The sequence below is a fragment of the Cyprinus carpio genome, chromosome B22, assembly GCF_018340385.1.
Source record: "Cyprinus carpio isolate SPL01 chromosome B22, ASM1834038v1, whole genome shotgun sequence".
Classification (NCBI taxonomy): Eukaryota; Metazoa; Chordata; class Actinopteri; order Cypriniformes; family Cyprinidae; genus Cyprinus; species Cyprinus carpio.
This window is the reverse complement of record NC_056618.1, coordinates 6,425,632-6,441,853: the sequence shown is the minus strand read 5'-3', so window position 1 is coordinate 6,441,853 and position 16,222 is coordinate 6,425,632. Positions and strand designations below refer to the sequence as shown.

At 38.6% G+C, this 16,222-nt stretch overlaps 1 protein-coding gene across 3 annotated transcripts in view; it reads right to left on the bottom strand.

The window, feature by feature from the left end:
• LOC109056912 (acid-sensing ion channel 1B) overlaps positions 1–16,222 on the bottom strand; it is a 144,973-nt gene that overhangs the window by 35,980 nt on the left and 92,771 nt on the right. Inside the window, exon 1 of one of the 3 annotated variants that reach the window (XM_042750002.1) lies at positions 3,525–4,593. The exons of 1 other annotated variant lie outside the window; for it this stretch is intronic. In XM_042750002.1, the coding sequence (XP_042605936.1) occupies positions 3,525–4,187 (663 nt within the window). In that variant the 5' untranslated portion in view covers positions 4,188–4,593. Of the gene's footprint in view, positions 1–3,524; positions 4,594–16,222 lie in introns of those variants that run through there. One more of the 3 variants, XM_042750000.1, reaches the window with a different exon arrangement.

Genomic DNA, 16,222 nt, shown 5'->3' with positions numbered 1-16,222 from the left:
TGCATAAGCGTTTTTGAGGGTTATGAAGGGAACCGAGCCAGGGATGGAGAGAAGCTGGTGTGAAATGTGTTTTCTGGCCTTGTTAATATTAGATGAGCTGCTGTCATCAGCACCTATCCTCCGATAAACCATGAAGATCAAGTTAAGATTATACAGTCAAGGTCAAATTAAACACTAGCACACACTTATAAGACACCAAATACAGCATCAGATAAAGTCTAGGCCCCGCATGCTTTTTGTCTGTAAGAGTCTTAAATGACACCCCACTTAAATTGATTCCACATCTATAATTAACTGTTTTTCACTCAATAGTTGTGTTTTTTTTTTTTAACTAGCCTAATTTTGAGGATAGTTGTGGCGTCGGTTCCTTCAGCAAAAATTATATGGTGTGTGGGTTAATTCAGTATATATGATATGATTTGGAGTTTTATGGGTTTATTTGTTAGTTAGTTTATATTATAAAATATGTTGAGTAGTAGGGTTGCTAAGTGTTAGCACGGCTAGTGAAGCCCCTTCACAGCAAGAATGATAACTGTAATGATAACTATATTAGCGCCCACATCAAAATGTATTGATATTTATCTTGGTCAGCATATTTTGTTGGCTTTTTTTGTAGCTGTTTTGATGAATGATGGAAAATTTTTTTCATGGACAAAGGATGATTTACTCTAGCATCATTCATCAGCTGGACAAAGGATGATTATCAAAGGTGCAGAATTTATATTGAAAGTTATTGGTTGAGATGGTTACTAATTTAAAATTTTGAATTGATTTGTTTCTCCTGCCTGCTCCTGTGAGAAAGGATAGTGGATTAAGTTTTGTGGGATTAAAATTGTTTGTAAAATGGCTTTAAAGGTGCACTAAGTGATTTTTGAAAAACCCTTCACAGAGAGTCCCAAAACACAGTTGTAGCCAATGCATAAGGGGGCGTGTCTTCTTATGATAGAGAATGATCAGAGAAACAAAAAATAAAAAGAAAAGAAGGGTTATGATCAGGCAAGAGGTAGGGCCCAAGTAAATATCGTAGAGTGTTTGAGGTGGTTGAGGGAGTTGGAGGGGTTTGAATGGTTTGACAAGGTTGCGTTGTTTCTTCTTGATAGGTGAGTAATGTTGATTTTGCTTTGTTTAGCTTATGTGTTGCTTTTGTTTTGAATATGCTTGTGTCATGTTCACTTGTTTCAACGATCGTCGTTGCCATGGTTGTGTACGTAGCCTACGTGTGGGGCGGGGATTTGAATTTTGAAATTTGAAATTTGAAAGCTTAATACCAGAAGTAACCTGCACTGAATATGCTTGTGTGGATTTTCCTTGCTTGCGCAATTTTTTTTCACTGCTAGAACATGTATGTGAGAGCATCATGGCTTGTGACATACAACAGTAACTAAGGAGGGAAGGAGGGATTAGGTGACAAACAAAAGGTGACAAACCTTAAATTGTAAGCTGATGACATTATAATTCTCCTTTTGTTTTTGTGGATTTTTTTTTTATTTAGGGTTTAGTTCTTTGACTTGGTTTTTTAGTTCTGGTTGATTTTTGTTGTGTTTTCTGGCAACTGGCAACCCGGGTGTCAAAATACTATTGGGTAAATTGGCGGTTGGTGGAATATACAAAACAAAAACAGACCTTCCGACACAGAACACGGGTGTCAACTAAATGGCTCACAAAACAACCTTCCGACACAGAACACACATTTTATTGTTGTCTTGATGGCTGTAGAATTGTTTTTAAGTATAATAAATAGGTCAGAAAGGAAATTTGTAATATTACACAAACGGAAAACATTAGTACACAATAAAATACATTTGTGTGTTTAATAATACTCTGTGTGCATGGCTGGGCGTGCAGAAGGGCGAAATGTTAGCTTGTGCTTTGGTGGTGAAAAAAGATCCATGTCTAATAGAGCTGGAGGAAGTGGGACTCAAATTCTGCCCCGGGAAGGAAAGATGAGCAGCCCGTCTGCTTGGCACAGGACCGCCTCCTATCGACCCGCTCCAGCACTCTTCTAAATATCTGTCAATCGATGGACACTCGCACACAGTGAACTCACATTCTTAGTGTCACAAGAATGATTAGCAAATAAGCACTAAAGGCGAGGTCGAGATTAGCAAAGAACACTAGCATTGACTGGCAGAGCTATCTGATGTGAACTGATATGCTAGTTGAACCACTAAATGTGGATTATATAATACTGTATTAATGGCCATGGAATGCTTTGTTTGTGTGCATGCGGCAGATTATCCATGCTGCACCTTTTAAGTAGGTTGATAATACATCCCATTGGAGGCATCGGATAATAAACATCTTATCAGAGTGCAACCAGTGGTGTTTAAAACCCCATATGCACTTACCAGGCAAGAGGCTAAATATACTTAAGTGCTCTAAACCGATTCTTTAGTAAGCGCTACTAGATATATTCTTGGCCTTTACAGCGAAGCACCACATAATTCACTCAGCTCAATAAGAGCTTGACTCACAGGAGATCTCGAATGGCGTGAGCGCCGGCTAGAAACCTTGAGCTCAGCAACAATGACAAACAAAATGCCTATTTCATAGACAGGCGGCCCTCTTTTCATCAGCGTAAAGGGATTAGCTGCAAACTCAGACTTGCTCTTGGGGGAAGAACGCTAGAGCGATACTCTGCACAGAAAACTCGCATCCTATATCAGCGGTTTTCAAATGCTTTGATGACAAGCAGCCCTAAATATGATGATCTCACTGCAAGGGACCTTCCTACAGTAAAATATAATGCAGCTATATGTCTCCATGTATGAAAACCTATACAATAATACATACAGTAGGACCTTTTAAGAAAAAAGTAACAGAAAAGTAAAGATTTAAAAAATAATAGAAACACAAATGTTAAAATAAATAAATAAAAATGAATAAAAAAATAGGCTATTAAAATGTCATCTTAAAATAAAATAAAATATATATATAATATATATATGGTATAACTTTGCTAAAGCTTTGATATTTCTTTGATGTTTCATTATTGATGCAGTTAATTCTAAGAAAACAGGCTGCATACAGAACAATTTTATCCTTACAAATACACTAGCCACAAAGCCTAAAGAGCAACAACACACAATAACCTTGTCATCATATCTGACAAATCTATGCAAATAATTGCCGGAGACCAATTTCCACAATGTCAAAACTTCAGCAGCATGTCTACAGAAAAAGCTCCCTCAAGTGGCCTTGAAACAGGCCAATGTGTTACATAAAAGCAAGCTACACCGTATAATTATCAATCACGAGCAGTCAAAGGGTAATAATGGGGGTCTGAAATGCTGTTTTCATTTGCAACCCTGAACACATAGAATAAATGGCTTCTGATTCCTGTTAGATACAGTGAGAACACCTATTCATCTTCTCTAATGCCTCAAGTGTGCCGAGTTCATTTATCTTCTCGCAAATAAAGTCAGCCAGCCACCTTCACAATAACATGCTGAGAATGGATTGAGCGCCAGGGGGCCAAAACTCGACTCCTACTAACTACGAGTCCATTCGGACGTCAATCCTACCTCTCTCCAGTGTTCCGGGCCGCACTCCTTCCCAGCAAAATTGCACTCCAGCAGCATGTCTTCCATGCTGTGACGGGTGCGATTGAAGAACTCGGCGAGGCTGAATCGAGACCCTTGCCTGTCGGGCTCTGGCGCCAAAGGGATTCCCGGCGCCATGTTGTCCTCGTATCCCAACAGTGGCCCCATGAAGAGCAGGTCGCTGTAGCTCAGCTGTGAGCGCCGAAACGAGTTGTAGTTGCAGAGCGTGATGGCAGGGAACGTCATGTTCTTGGCATTACGCTCGTCCAGCATGGTGACGTAGTCATACTGCAGGTAGTAGATGACACGGTCAACCACCTGCATGAGGAACATAGCGATCGCCAACAGGAAGACCGCCGCCCACAAGCCCCGGCGGATGCTGAACTTCTTGTCCTCCACGAAGACGTGGTTGGCACCATGGAGGGAGCAGCCACCAAAAAACGTGGCAAGGCTGATATCGGGCACTTCTTCTTCTTCCGTCCCATCGTATGTGTCCGGATCGTCACCCTCTTCCTGGTACATGCCATGTTCGCCATCTCTTGACCACACTACGCGCTTGTAGTGATCGTCGAAGCTGCCTTGGCGCGAGCGACCAACTGGCTCTTCGTCGGTGCTGAAGGAGATGGTGCATGTGATCCGTACCATGATGTTAAATCAAAAACTCATCAATAGTGAAATGAAGAACATAGAAAAACCTTCTCGGCTTGCTTGGTTACACTTAAAATGTCATTTTGAAGTATTCTAGATGTCCAAAAAAAAAAAAAAAATTTAATGGCCCCAAATAAGCCAATACAGACTTGATCTTCTGGTTACTAGAGATGGAAAAGCATCAATGATCTCTTCAGAAATGGTGTCGAGCACTATGACATCCCCAGTAATCTGTCTCTCCCTTTATATCAGGACATCTGAAGAGGACTGGCGCTGTTGGGATGTTATGCACTTCCTGGCCCCAAACTCCCTCCCTCGGACAAACAATAGTCCCAGTGCGACCTGCATCTGATGTCAGCACCAGATCGCCTTTCATTGCGCATTTCAGCACTTAGGATAATAATCCGGGCAGTTTCTATCACAATAATAGCTGCTTCATGAATCCAGATGCACAGAGTCATGGGATTTTTCACTAAAATGTAAAAGGCACAGCAGCCGTTATGCTTTGATAAACAGTATATACTGAATGCGTCACCGTTGCTGGTTTATCAGTTCATGAATAAACACTGAGTCAAGATATCAACATGCATGCATGTGTGTGGCTGTGGCTCAGAAGTGAAGTGATACTGTATAATATCATGCATGAAAGACTGAAGTACACAAACGTAAACCCAACACCTTTTATGATATATCTCTGCTTATCTAGCATGCAATTGCTTTACTAAACTTCCTGTTGAATGCAGCTCAATTTCAGCACTTCATCAAAATTTTATCACCTTAATTCATGGAACACGAGCAGAATCAATTTTGGTGGTAAATTTATATATATGTAAAACCTACAAAATATACAGTTTTGTGTTCATTTCAAAGCGACGATTTGGAATAAGAATGGATTTATTAATTTAAATTAAGTCACTTTCATAGTATTTTCATGAATAAGACCCGTTGAAGGTGATTCGTTGCATGTTTTCTGTCCTAGATCGTGTGTGATTGATTCTGGCAAGATCAAAGATTCAAGGATTTATTTTCGAAGCACAGTGATTGGAAGCAAACTGGAGGCATTAGTTTTAAGACCAGCTGCCTGTCTTTAAAACATATAGTTTCTCGTTGCACAGCTGCTCTATTGATTGATCTCTATTGACAACTATGACAGCCAGAGTTTTTATTTCTTTTCTTTGACAGGATGGAAATGACAGAATTGAGCAGACTTAAGCTGAACTGTGTAGGGGTGAAATGAACAGAGGTTTAGTTGCAATGGAGGAAGAACAACTCTTGTTGGCAATAGTTATAAAATGAAACTTAATTCATTTCTTAGAAGCAAATGTTGCATTTCCATTAACAAGCTATATTTTCCAAAAAGAATGTATAGCATGACAAAGCGCATTTTCGAAAATATAATTTTTCCTAGTTTTATAATTTTTGTTAGTAGCTTGCAGTGTAATCTTTGTTCTATTTAGCTACTTTAAATGATTAACAGCTTCTAGCATGAGAAACTAAATGTTAAAAGTAGCTTCAACACTGGATAGTTATAGGTCGTCAATCCATTTAAATGCCCTCGTAAAATGACCATCAATGACCACTTGTTTTAGACCATCGTCCAATAAAAATGAAAAGCTGCTAAATGGAAGCAGTGTCCAACAGATGGCAGCAGAGCTCAGCGTGTGAATCACCCAGACCTCCTGCAAAATCGTTTCCGTTGTCGACCCACAACACTTGAAAATGCAATCAGTCTGATTGCCTGAAGCTGCCAGTTAAAATGAATTCTACAACACGCTCGTATATATTTCCCAGGTCTGCTCCAGTGCTCCTCAACAGGTTTCTCCATGCTCCGTTCAATCTCCCTTCACTCTTGAGGGAGAGTGTGGAATCAAAGAGTGACTTAAAGCAACAGTACACTGAAAAAAAAAAAAAAAAACCTGAATCATTTATGACTTCTCTTCAGGTACTTTCTTGCTATTTACCAAGTTGTACTGGCTAAGTCAAGCATCACTATTGTTATTTCTCATACTTGTGGTCATCCACACATTACCGCCTAGTACAAATGCAAGTAATGTCATCTTTAGACAATAGGGGGCAGTATATACACTGCTGTGTGGTGACTCTGTGCCTTGAGGGCGGGTATGTCATTTGAAGCGCATGGAGATGGTCCATCATTTCCACTCAAGACCCTCTCAACCGACAGCGATGATAGACCTGTCGTTACCATGGATACTGGCAGTGAGGGAAAATGCATGAAGACCCATTAACCATGGAAGTGCGGGCACGCACACACACATTGACACATATGTAATTTGATTCAACAACTGCTGTGAGAAAATGACGTCCACTCTGTGGCTAACATCTGAATTGGCCTACTGGGCACTAATCGCATTATTTAACACCAGGAAACCTGCATGTTTACGGAAACTGAATTAATGAGACCGGCTGGTCTCGAGTGGCACAGATCCAGAATAAAATATGAAACCAGCTGGCACAACCACAAGTGCTGGAATTAACGAGCACTAAATTACAAGAACCGCAAATAGAAAGACGAACCTGTTGGTGGTTGCAGCCTGATACTTGAGAAATTGTAGCATATTGATAAATATAATTCTGTAATTTGCATTATAATTATGTTATTTAAAAGCATTTACATACATATTTTTCAAATTATAAATTTTTAGTGAAATTAATAAATTAATTTTGAAAGAACAAATTAATTTTAAAAAGTTTTTTGTAAAGATCGATTCAATTGAAAATGGAAAATTAAACAACTTAATTATAATGACAAAATATATGTTATAGACATTAGAATTATATATTAAGTAAACTGTTACTTTCAAGAGGAAAAAATATATATTACATATGATAACTAGTAATTAAATTATATATTAAATATTTTTTATTTTATTTTAAAAGTAAATATTTGTATTAAGATAAGTGTCAAGTAAAAAAATATAAATGAAAGAATAAACAGGTTTAAAAAAATTGAATTAAAAATTAAAAAGTATTTTATAATAAATATATTTGTATTAAGACAAGTCAACTTTAAAACTGAATGAAAGAACAATAAAAAAATATGTTATTGAATATATATATATATATATATATATATATACACATATTCAATAACATATTTTTTTTAATTATTATTTCAATATCTTAATAATTGTATTCATCTTTACATGAAACTTTTATTTCTTCCATAAAATCTTATTTATTCTTTTATTATTGCTTGACGTTTGTTTTTTATATTGCTCCTCTAAAGCACTTTGAATAATCACTGTAGCCTAAATAAAATGCACTTTATAAATAAACAAACATGATCGCAGTCCGCTGCATTTACTGAAACACCACAGGACATAAGAGGCATTATTACACGCCGCAAAAACAATACCAACACAAACAAGCGGGGACAAGGGACGAGAGAAACCATATGATTGCTAAGACAGCTGCCGTGGGGCCGCAGGGTCCCGCGCTGCGGTAAATGAGTTGTTTTGATCGTGCGTCACGTTCTTCATACGAACCCATGCACTAAGGTTAGACGCAGAAGACCTTACCTTACTCAACTGCCTCAGAGCCGAGAACGAGACTACTGCGCTGCAACACACTGAAATTTAAATGATAAACAGCATGACTCATACACCAACTGTTCACCTTCATAACATTTATGAAAACATTATGCTGTTTTTATTACTACAAATGCAAAATGATTGGAATCGGAGCATTAATTAGTTATATTTCCGTACCCGCACTATACACTTGACGCGGTATATTGCTAACATGTATAATTTATTTGTTGTTTGTCTACGAATGCTAAAATTCAAATTAGATATTTAAAAATTCATTTGAATCTTCTTCCTCATCTTTCTAGAGGCAGAGATCTGGAGGATCCGCAGTGCTGACGGCATTTTCAACAGTTAAATTATAGCCTGCATTTACAGATCTATTTATCAAACTCAAGCGGCTGTTGAAGCGATCACAAACATTTGGAATAAACAGTGCGCTCGTCTAGATCAATAATGCCGGCGTTCGTGTGCGCCGTCTTTAAAGAGCACATGGAGCTATTTCAGCTGACAAATACGACAGAATCATGATGGATTAACAGAAATACCATTCCACTCCCCAGAATCCCTCTGTAGGCAATCTGCACGTCTTCGTCTTCTTGTAAGGTGTGGGATCGATCGCTTCAGGGTGGATCAGACGGATCTGAATAGAGTTTGCTCATGTAAAACTCACCGCCATGATGTCACGGTGTTGTGAGTGGTTGCTAGGGTGTTACTATGCAGTTTGATAGTTGTTCTGAGTGGTTGTTTGTGTTGTTAGGGAGTTTTATAGTTATTAACCGGAAGTCTGTTGGAATGTGGCTATGCTATTCTGGTCGCTAGGCAGTTGCTATGCTGTTCTGGGATGTTTCCGGGGCATTGCTGTGAAATTTCCAAGGTGTTCTGGGTGGTTACCAAGGCATTGCCATTGCTTAAGTGTTTTGAGACATTTACAATCATTGCTGTGCAGTTGCTAAGAGTTGTTTGCCCAAAGCGAATGATATGGTGTTCTAGGTGGTTACCAGGGTGTTGCTATGCGGTTGCCCAAGTGTTCTAGGTGTTGTGTGAAAAGACTGGGTCCCATATGTACCTCATTCATGGGAAGTCTATAAGTTTTTTCTGCCTGTTTTTTCGCAAACACAACTAATTATAATAATGCATGACATTTATTATATATATATATATATATATATATATATATATATATATATATATATATATATATATATATATATTCCTGATCCTGATCACATTCTATTTTGTTTTTTCAGTACATTCTATCTTGTATTCAGTGACAATTTTCAGTCAGAATGTTGCTTAGCAATTAGCGATAAGCACAGAGCAGATATGTTAAAAGCTTTCTGATTCTCAAAAATAGAGAACGTACAATTCTTTCTTGGGTCTAATGACAGACTCGGCGACAAGATAAATAGCCTGATGTGAGGAGCCCCATTAAGACTCTTTCTTATCAGGAAAGTAATCGCTGAGGTTTTGAGCAGAGATGCTGTGACCCAGGAAGAAATGGAGCTGATGATGGGGTGGTGTCCTGCTCAGCAGAGGTTTTGTTGGATTCAACGTAAATGAGGGTTTCATTAAAGTGTTCCATGATAATGTACAAGTTCTGACATGCAGATATTAGCTTGAGTTGAGTTTCATGAGAGGAGCTAAAACCTCAAGACTGACAGATGGAAAATTGGTGTGCCAAGGTGTTTTCATTAGCGCTGAAAGCTAGAAGTTCTTATGAACATTCTGGAAATGTTCTACTTAGATGAACCCTGAATTCATTGATCTGATTGGAATATATAATATATTAAACTAATACATAAAATATTTAAACACGAAGCTGAAAAAATAAAAAAAATAAAAAATACAAGGTCCTGGACAAAATGAGAGAAAAGTCAGTTATAAATACACTTTCTATTTCAATAAATTTATCCAGTATAAGTGTTTGCCATGTATCTTAATGCAAAATAATCACATTTTGTCTTCATTTCACCTTCTGCCAACATCTGAAGTTCAAACAACATGGTACTTGGTACTAAAATATCAATCAACGTATCAGTGAACGAGAAAAACATGAGGCTAATTCAAATATCTTGCAGCTAACTAGACACTATTGGGAATAACATGAGAATAAAAAACATGAAAGCAGGAAAAAGTATGACTGGATATGGGAATCCCAGTTTTCCGAGAGGTGTGCGCACACTGATTCCTGCAAACGAGCCATTAGCCTTTCAACCAAATTAGCTGTAGGCGATCAGCTAACTAGCTCTTTATGTGCAGACAGCAGACAGCGAGGCAGGTAACTAACGTTTGCAACGTCTCGTTTGATGGCCAAGGGTTTTTGAAGTACAGCCTTGGTTTTCAAGTGGGTTCTGCTCTTTTGTGTGGCACTAGTAGTGAGAGAACATGCTCACAAAGGTTTCATGTTAGCGCAAACGTCAAGTAGCTCATGGCTATAGACTATTTGCACACACACATACACAAATCCACACTAACAGTAGGTTGTGAACTTAAAATAATGCTCAGTGTTTTCCAATAGGGCATCTGAAAAGGGCAGTTCGCACGGAGCGACATGAGGGAAAAAACAAGAAGGACTAGACACAAAGCGCTCTGGGAAAGGCAGCCAGGGCTGTAAAGGAGCTAGTTCGATTAGCCTTGCTTAGCACAGCTTAAACTTTCTTTCTTTCGGCCTTCAGCTGTGTGGACGAGGATGAAGCCTATTTAACATGGCAGAATGATGGCGATGGTTATTATGCTGGACGCTTAAAAAGGCTGTTATCTCATTCGCTCGAGACGATAACCAAGCCGCACCTAAATGTCTTACTCTTGCGTTTATTCTCATTTTACTCTTATCAGCAGAATAACCTCAATCCAATCAACTTTTTAAAATCCGTGCTGAGGGGGACACATTCTACACGTCCGTAGCATTTAATTTTGTCCCCTTCAAGTCCACTTAACATCTCTTGCCCCCAAAACAGTCATAATTCAATTTATTAAATGGAAGAATTCACCCTTAAACTGTCCCTCCAGTTTTTCCATGGAGCACAACAAGCTTTTTTTGTGATCCAGTTTATTTTGCCATTTAACTGCAAAATAGTCACAAAACGCCACAAAAAACCCCAACAATAAACAAATTTCTACATTTTTCTCTCCTGTATTACTATTATATGTAGTGTCATTTATAACATGGTAAATGTGGCATTCTAAAAAAAAAAAAAAAAAAAAAAAAAAAAAAATAGACATTTTGATTGCAGAAAAGTCTCAAAAAGCCCTGGTGGAACTGCTTAAAAGAAGTACAATGGCTCTTTTTGCTGCTGTGCCTAAGTATGCAAATTATTTTTTTGCATATGAAATTCGCCCACCAAATTGCGGAATAGCTGTTGAGATGTGTAAATATGGGCGAATAATATGTAAATGTGCTACAAGTTCTGACATCACAACTGTAATGCACTATGCTGTTACAGTACGTACATGTTGAAATGTTTGCGATGAAATGTATCTCAAAGGACAATGCCTAAAATTTCACACAAAAAAAGGCCATTGACTATTGTTGTAGCAATATATGAAGCATAGCTCACAAAGAAACCACTTTTAAACAAAACTGTGTTCTGCTAGACCAACTTGAAAATTAGTAAAATTTATATGGGGAAATCATTCGCTCTCACGCAAAACTCTGCATCCAGCAGAATCCTACTGGAATTTTGAGATTCTGCATGCAAATTTTTGAAAGCTATGTAAATGTGACCACACCTTTACACCAATGTTACTGCCATATCAGACTCTTTTACATGGGAGCACAGGGGCCACCTGGTAGAAACTAGAGCTCCAAAATGATATATTGTGATATTTTGAAGAACTAATGCAGTTTTGTCCACACAATAAAAGTCAATAGAGCCCAAAACAACATCGATTGAACCCCACTGATTTTCATTGTATGGACAAAACAAACACCCAGAGACATTCCAACAAAAACAGATGCTCAACATTCACACAGACGTAAGAGATTAAAATGAAGGGTGCCACACTTGTCGTTAATGCAATAACTCTTCCCCTTCACATCGTCTCAGCAGCGGGGCTGCCAAAACTATGATTTTGTCCTGTGTGACTCCATTATGTCCTCCTGTCATGTCAAATGTCCCCTGACGGAGGTGTGTTTGCCTATGAGACCTCCCCCCACCAGCAAATGCCTTCTGAAGGATCTCTCTGGGAGATTTGCTCAGCGCCACATGCTCCAGAAAGGCTGTTTGTCAAAGTCATTTGCCAGTGTTCAGCTGCGCCGCTAATGTCTGCGACTCCACGGGAAGTCGGGGGAGCACATGAAAGCACTGAATGTTGACTGATGACAAATATGATGACACTCGGAAAAGAGATGAATGCTAAGGATGATAATATTGTTTGGAAAATCTTTGAAAGATGCATACATACAGTATGATCATTACGATCATTTCTACAGGCATAAAAACTATTTGGTGAAATTGGAAAAAAAATTTAATTTATAATATCAGTAATATTAAATTAAATGTTTTCTAATTATCATTTAATAGGGGTTTTCCATCTTAAAAGGGTAAAGGAGCATGTTTACCTTTATGCTCAAAGTTTTATACTGAATATTAAATAAACTACCTTGAGAATTTTTTTTTTTTAAATAAACAACTAAACATTGCAATAAAGTAGTATTTTATTTGGCATTTAAATTATTTTTTTTTTAAAATATGCTAAATGTCTATTTATTAAGATGCGTCATTTGCATATTCACTGAACTTAAATGGGTAAAGTCACAGTTCAAAACTAGACCTTTTTACAAAGAAAATGTGAGTAGTTTTTGACTGTGAAAACTCATTCTGATGCTATGCGGTGTCATGCCTTATGTTTGCTAAGGTGTTCTGGGTGGTTTGTAGATGGGTACTTACTAGTCCAAGTTAAATGAAAACTGATCCCCACAAATACAGTCTTCATACCCCAAACTTTAGTTTGTTGCGCATCCTATCAGGAGGCTGCACCTGTTTGGCTGTTTAGGTATTCCGCTGCTGTCTCCGCCTCTCAGCTCCAGGGACAGTCTGAGTCTAATCTATTTGTCTTGTCACATAATATGACAAGCGCTTTAGGCGAGAGTTTGGTAACTACATTAGCGAGAGCGGCTAGATTTGCCCCGGCGAATGCCAGCTGAGGGACTCCATTCACATGCAGCAAATTAATTTGCTCTCATTTGCTAATGTGTTCCGCCTACTGACATCAGACGGATCACGCTGAATGTGTAGAACATTTGATCCGTGTGGTAAATAAAGCCCATAATAAAGTTTCATGCACACTGTGTGCTGAAATGCCCCTATAGATGTTGTGAATTAAACAGTGACTTGTGTACATGTAAAGTAAGTAAAATAAATATTAATATAAGACCAGTTCAATAAGCAGCTGAAGCAAGTCAAATAACAGTGTACTATTGTACTGCTTATCAGTTGCTGTGGTTATCTCTTCAAACGGACATGGAAAATTCACACCAATCAACCACCCAGAACAGCTTAGCAACAACATATTAATCACCTAACAGCCACCCAGGATTCCTGATAAACAGTCAAAACCAACCAAAATCCTCTGGCAGCCAACCAAAAAACCCCAGCAACTGCACAGGGTGGTTACAACTACACCCACCCAGAATACCCTATAAACAATAGAAACTACCCAAAAACACATAGAAACCACCCAAAACACCCCCGAAACTGCACACAACCACCCAGAATACCTAACAGAAGAAACAACCCAGAACACCCTTTCAACGCAAAGCAACCAGATACAGCCACCCAATATACCATACCAACACAGAATACCATATAAACACAGAAGAAACCCACCCAAAATACCTTAGAAACAACAGAAACACCCCAAGAAACCACAGAGAACACCCCAGCAACTGAACAGCAACCACCTACAACCACCCAGAATAACCTTTAAACACCCAGAATACCAGAACAACCACCCAGAACATCCCATCAACAGTATAATGACCCAGAACACCCTACCAATTGCATAACAACCACTAAGCAACCACTCAGAATACCAAACAGAAGAAACCACCCAGACCCCAATAACAACAACCCAGAACACCCCATCAACCACAGAGCAACCACATACAGCCACCCAGACTACCATATCAGCACAGCAACCACCTAGAATACCAGAAGCAACCCACTCAGAATCCCCTTACAATGACCCAGAACACCCCATCAACCTCACAGCAACTATGTACAGCCACCAAAAATACCTTATAAGCAGTTGAAACCACCCAAAACCCCAAAACAAATAGAATAGCCAAGAAACTGGATAATGAATTACAACCTTCAACCAGAATAACTTTTAAACAGAAGAAACCACCCAGAACTCCCCATCAACAGCATAGTGACCCAGAACACACTAGCAACTGCATAGCAACCACCCAAAAAAACCAAACAGAAGAAACCAACCAGAACCCCATAACAACAACCCAGAACATTACATCAACCACATAGCAACTACATACAGCCACCCAAAATAGCTTATAAAAAGTAGAAACCACCCAGGACATCCCAGCAACCAAATAAGAACCATCTAACAGCCATCCAGAGTACCCTGTCAACACACCGCCAAAACACCCTAGCTACATCTCATAAGTCCCAACCCAGTGAGTTTCTTAATAGTTCTGCAGAATGTTTATGGGAAACAAGGTGTAATTTTAAAGTACATAATATCATATTTTGAATTAGAGGAGACAGGAAATGTGTCGCATCATAAACTGTGGCTAATTTGAACTCATTTTAGCATATCTGGGCTTATTACGCTGTCTAATCTGTCCCGCAGTGATGGCCGTCTGGCCTCTGCATCCAAGTCTCACGCCATTAAAATCTGTTCATTGCACACATTTTTACAGCAGATAATCAAATTCTTCTCCACCAACTTTTCCCTCCCTCTCTCTCTCCACCTGGGACTTTAAAGCAGATCAATTCTCACCATAAGGTGCTCGCAGAGGAAAGCGGGGCTTTTATTTACACCTGTGCTGTGTAATGATGAGGTCTCAACGGAACACACTGTAAATACTCATATTAGTGCAGCTCAGGTCAGACAAGTACAACACTGCTTTACATTACAAGACAAACAACGTAAAGTATATAAACAGTTTGGTAGCTTATGAGCTCTTAAGTTGTCATGTACAGCGATATGAATCACTGAATCAAGGTTCTGAATTGATTGAGAATCAAGAAGCCACTTTTTCTTGAACTGACAAACTCTTATTGAATTCCAACGACAAGATGCTTTTAAATATAGGCTAAAATATTATTTTGTAATATGAAAACTGCATTAAAATCATTGTGATATTTAGATCGTGGCTCTATTTTGTACCCCCTGCAAAATAATTTAGAATAGCACAAGATGAAAGTGTGTGATGGAGTTCACTAATGACATCCACCACACTCTTCTCGTTGTCCCTGTAGACGTGTCCCTTTATTACAACTCTAAATGAGACTGAATTAGTGGCACAGTTGTAATTAACAAAACTGAACAATTATGATTCTCCATAATCAGAAAAAACAACAAATGACTCTTCAGAGAACAGAATGATTCGCCTGTCTGTCTTTGCTGCCAAAACATCCAGAAACACACGAGAGATGAACAGTGGAAACAATCTTGCGCCCCCTTAAATGATTAAATCAATTGCAAAACTAGCAATTAGGAGAATTTGGACGGACTCCCAAATATCTCACCACTGACTCAATCTGGACTAGTTCATTCAGAGGCCTACAGCACACGCTGAAGTGTTAGAGCTGTCAGTCAACATCCAGGATTCAACAGTCTGTGAAGAAGAAGAAATTAGCAGAGATGTGAGCTAGCCTCAGAAAACATCAGTGGATGGGGGAAATCCAATTAAAAAATCAGTTTCCCAGGATCTTGAGTGAGAGAACATATAGGAAACAAGGTCAACATGAGAACATAAAGACAGATGAGAGCGAAAAATGATCACTGTCCGAGAATCAAGGCTGCGTAGAAGTTGTTCCGAGGTCATTTGCGCAGGAAACCTCAATGGGAGCCTCACTAATTGGCGGTTGATTTGTTTGATGTACATTAAAGTAAAAAATATGGTGTTTGAACCTTCTTACGTACATCAAAATGAAGAAATCACATTGTATGCTAAACCACTGCTATGTTTCCAGCCACAATTTGCCAAAAAGAGCCAGTCAAAACATTATTTGAATTTTGAACCAATGAGATTTCCCTGGGGGTGGAGCTACAAAGTATAAAAGCAAACTATTTACTAAAACATGCTAATATTAACTGTTATATCTAATAACACTTAAAGGGATACTCCACCTCAAAATGAACAGTTTGTCATTATTCACTTACCCCCATGTCGTTAGCAAACTATTTACTAAAACATGCTAATTTTAACCACAATTTAAGATACTGTATTTTGGATGAAAACCGGGAGGGCTGTTACTGTACCATTGACTGCCAAGTAAGTTACACTGTCCAAGGTCC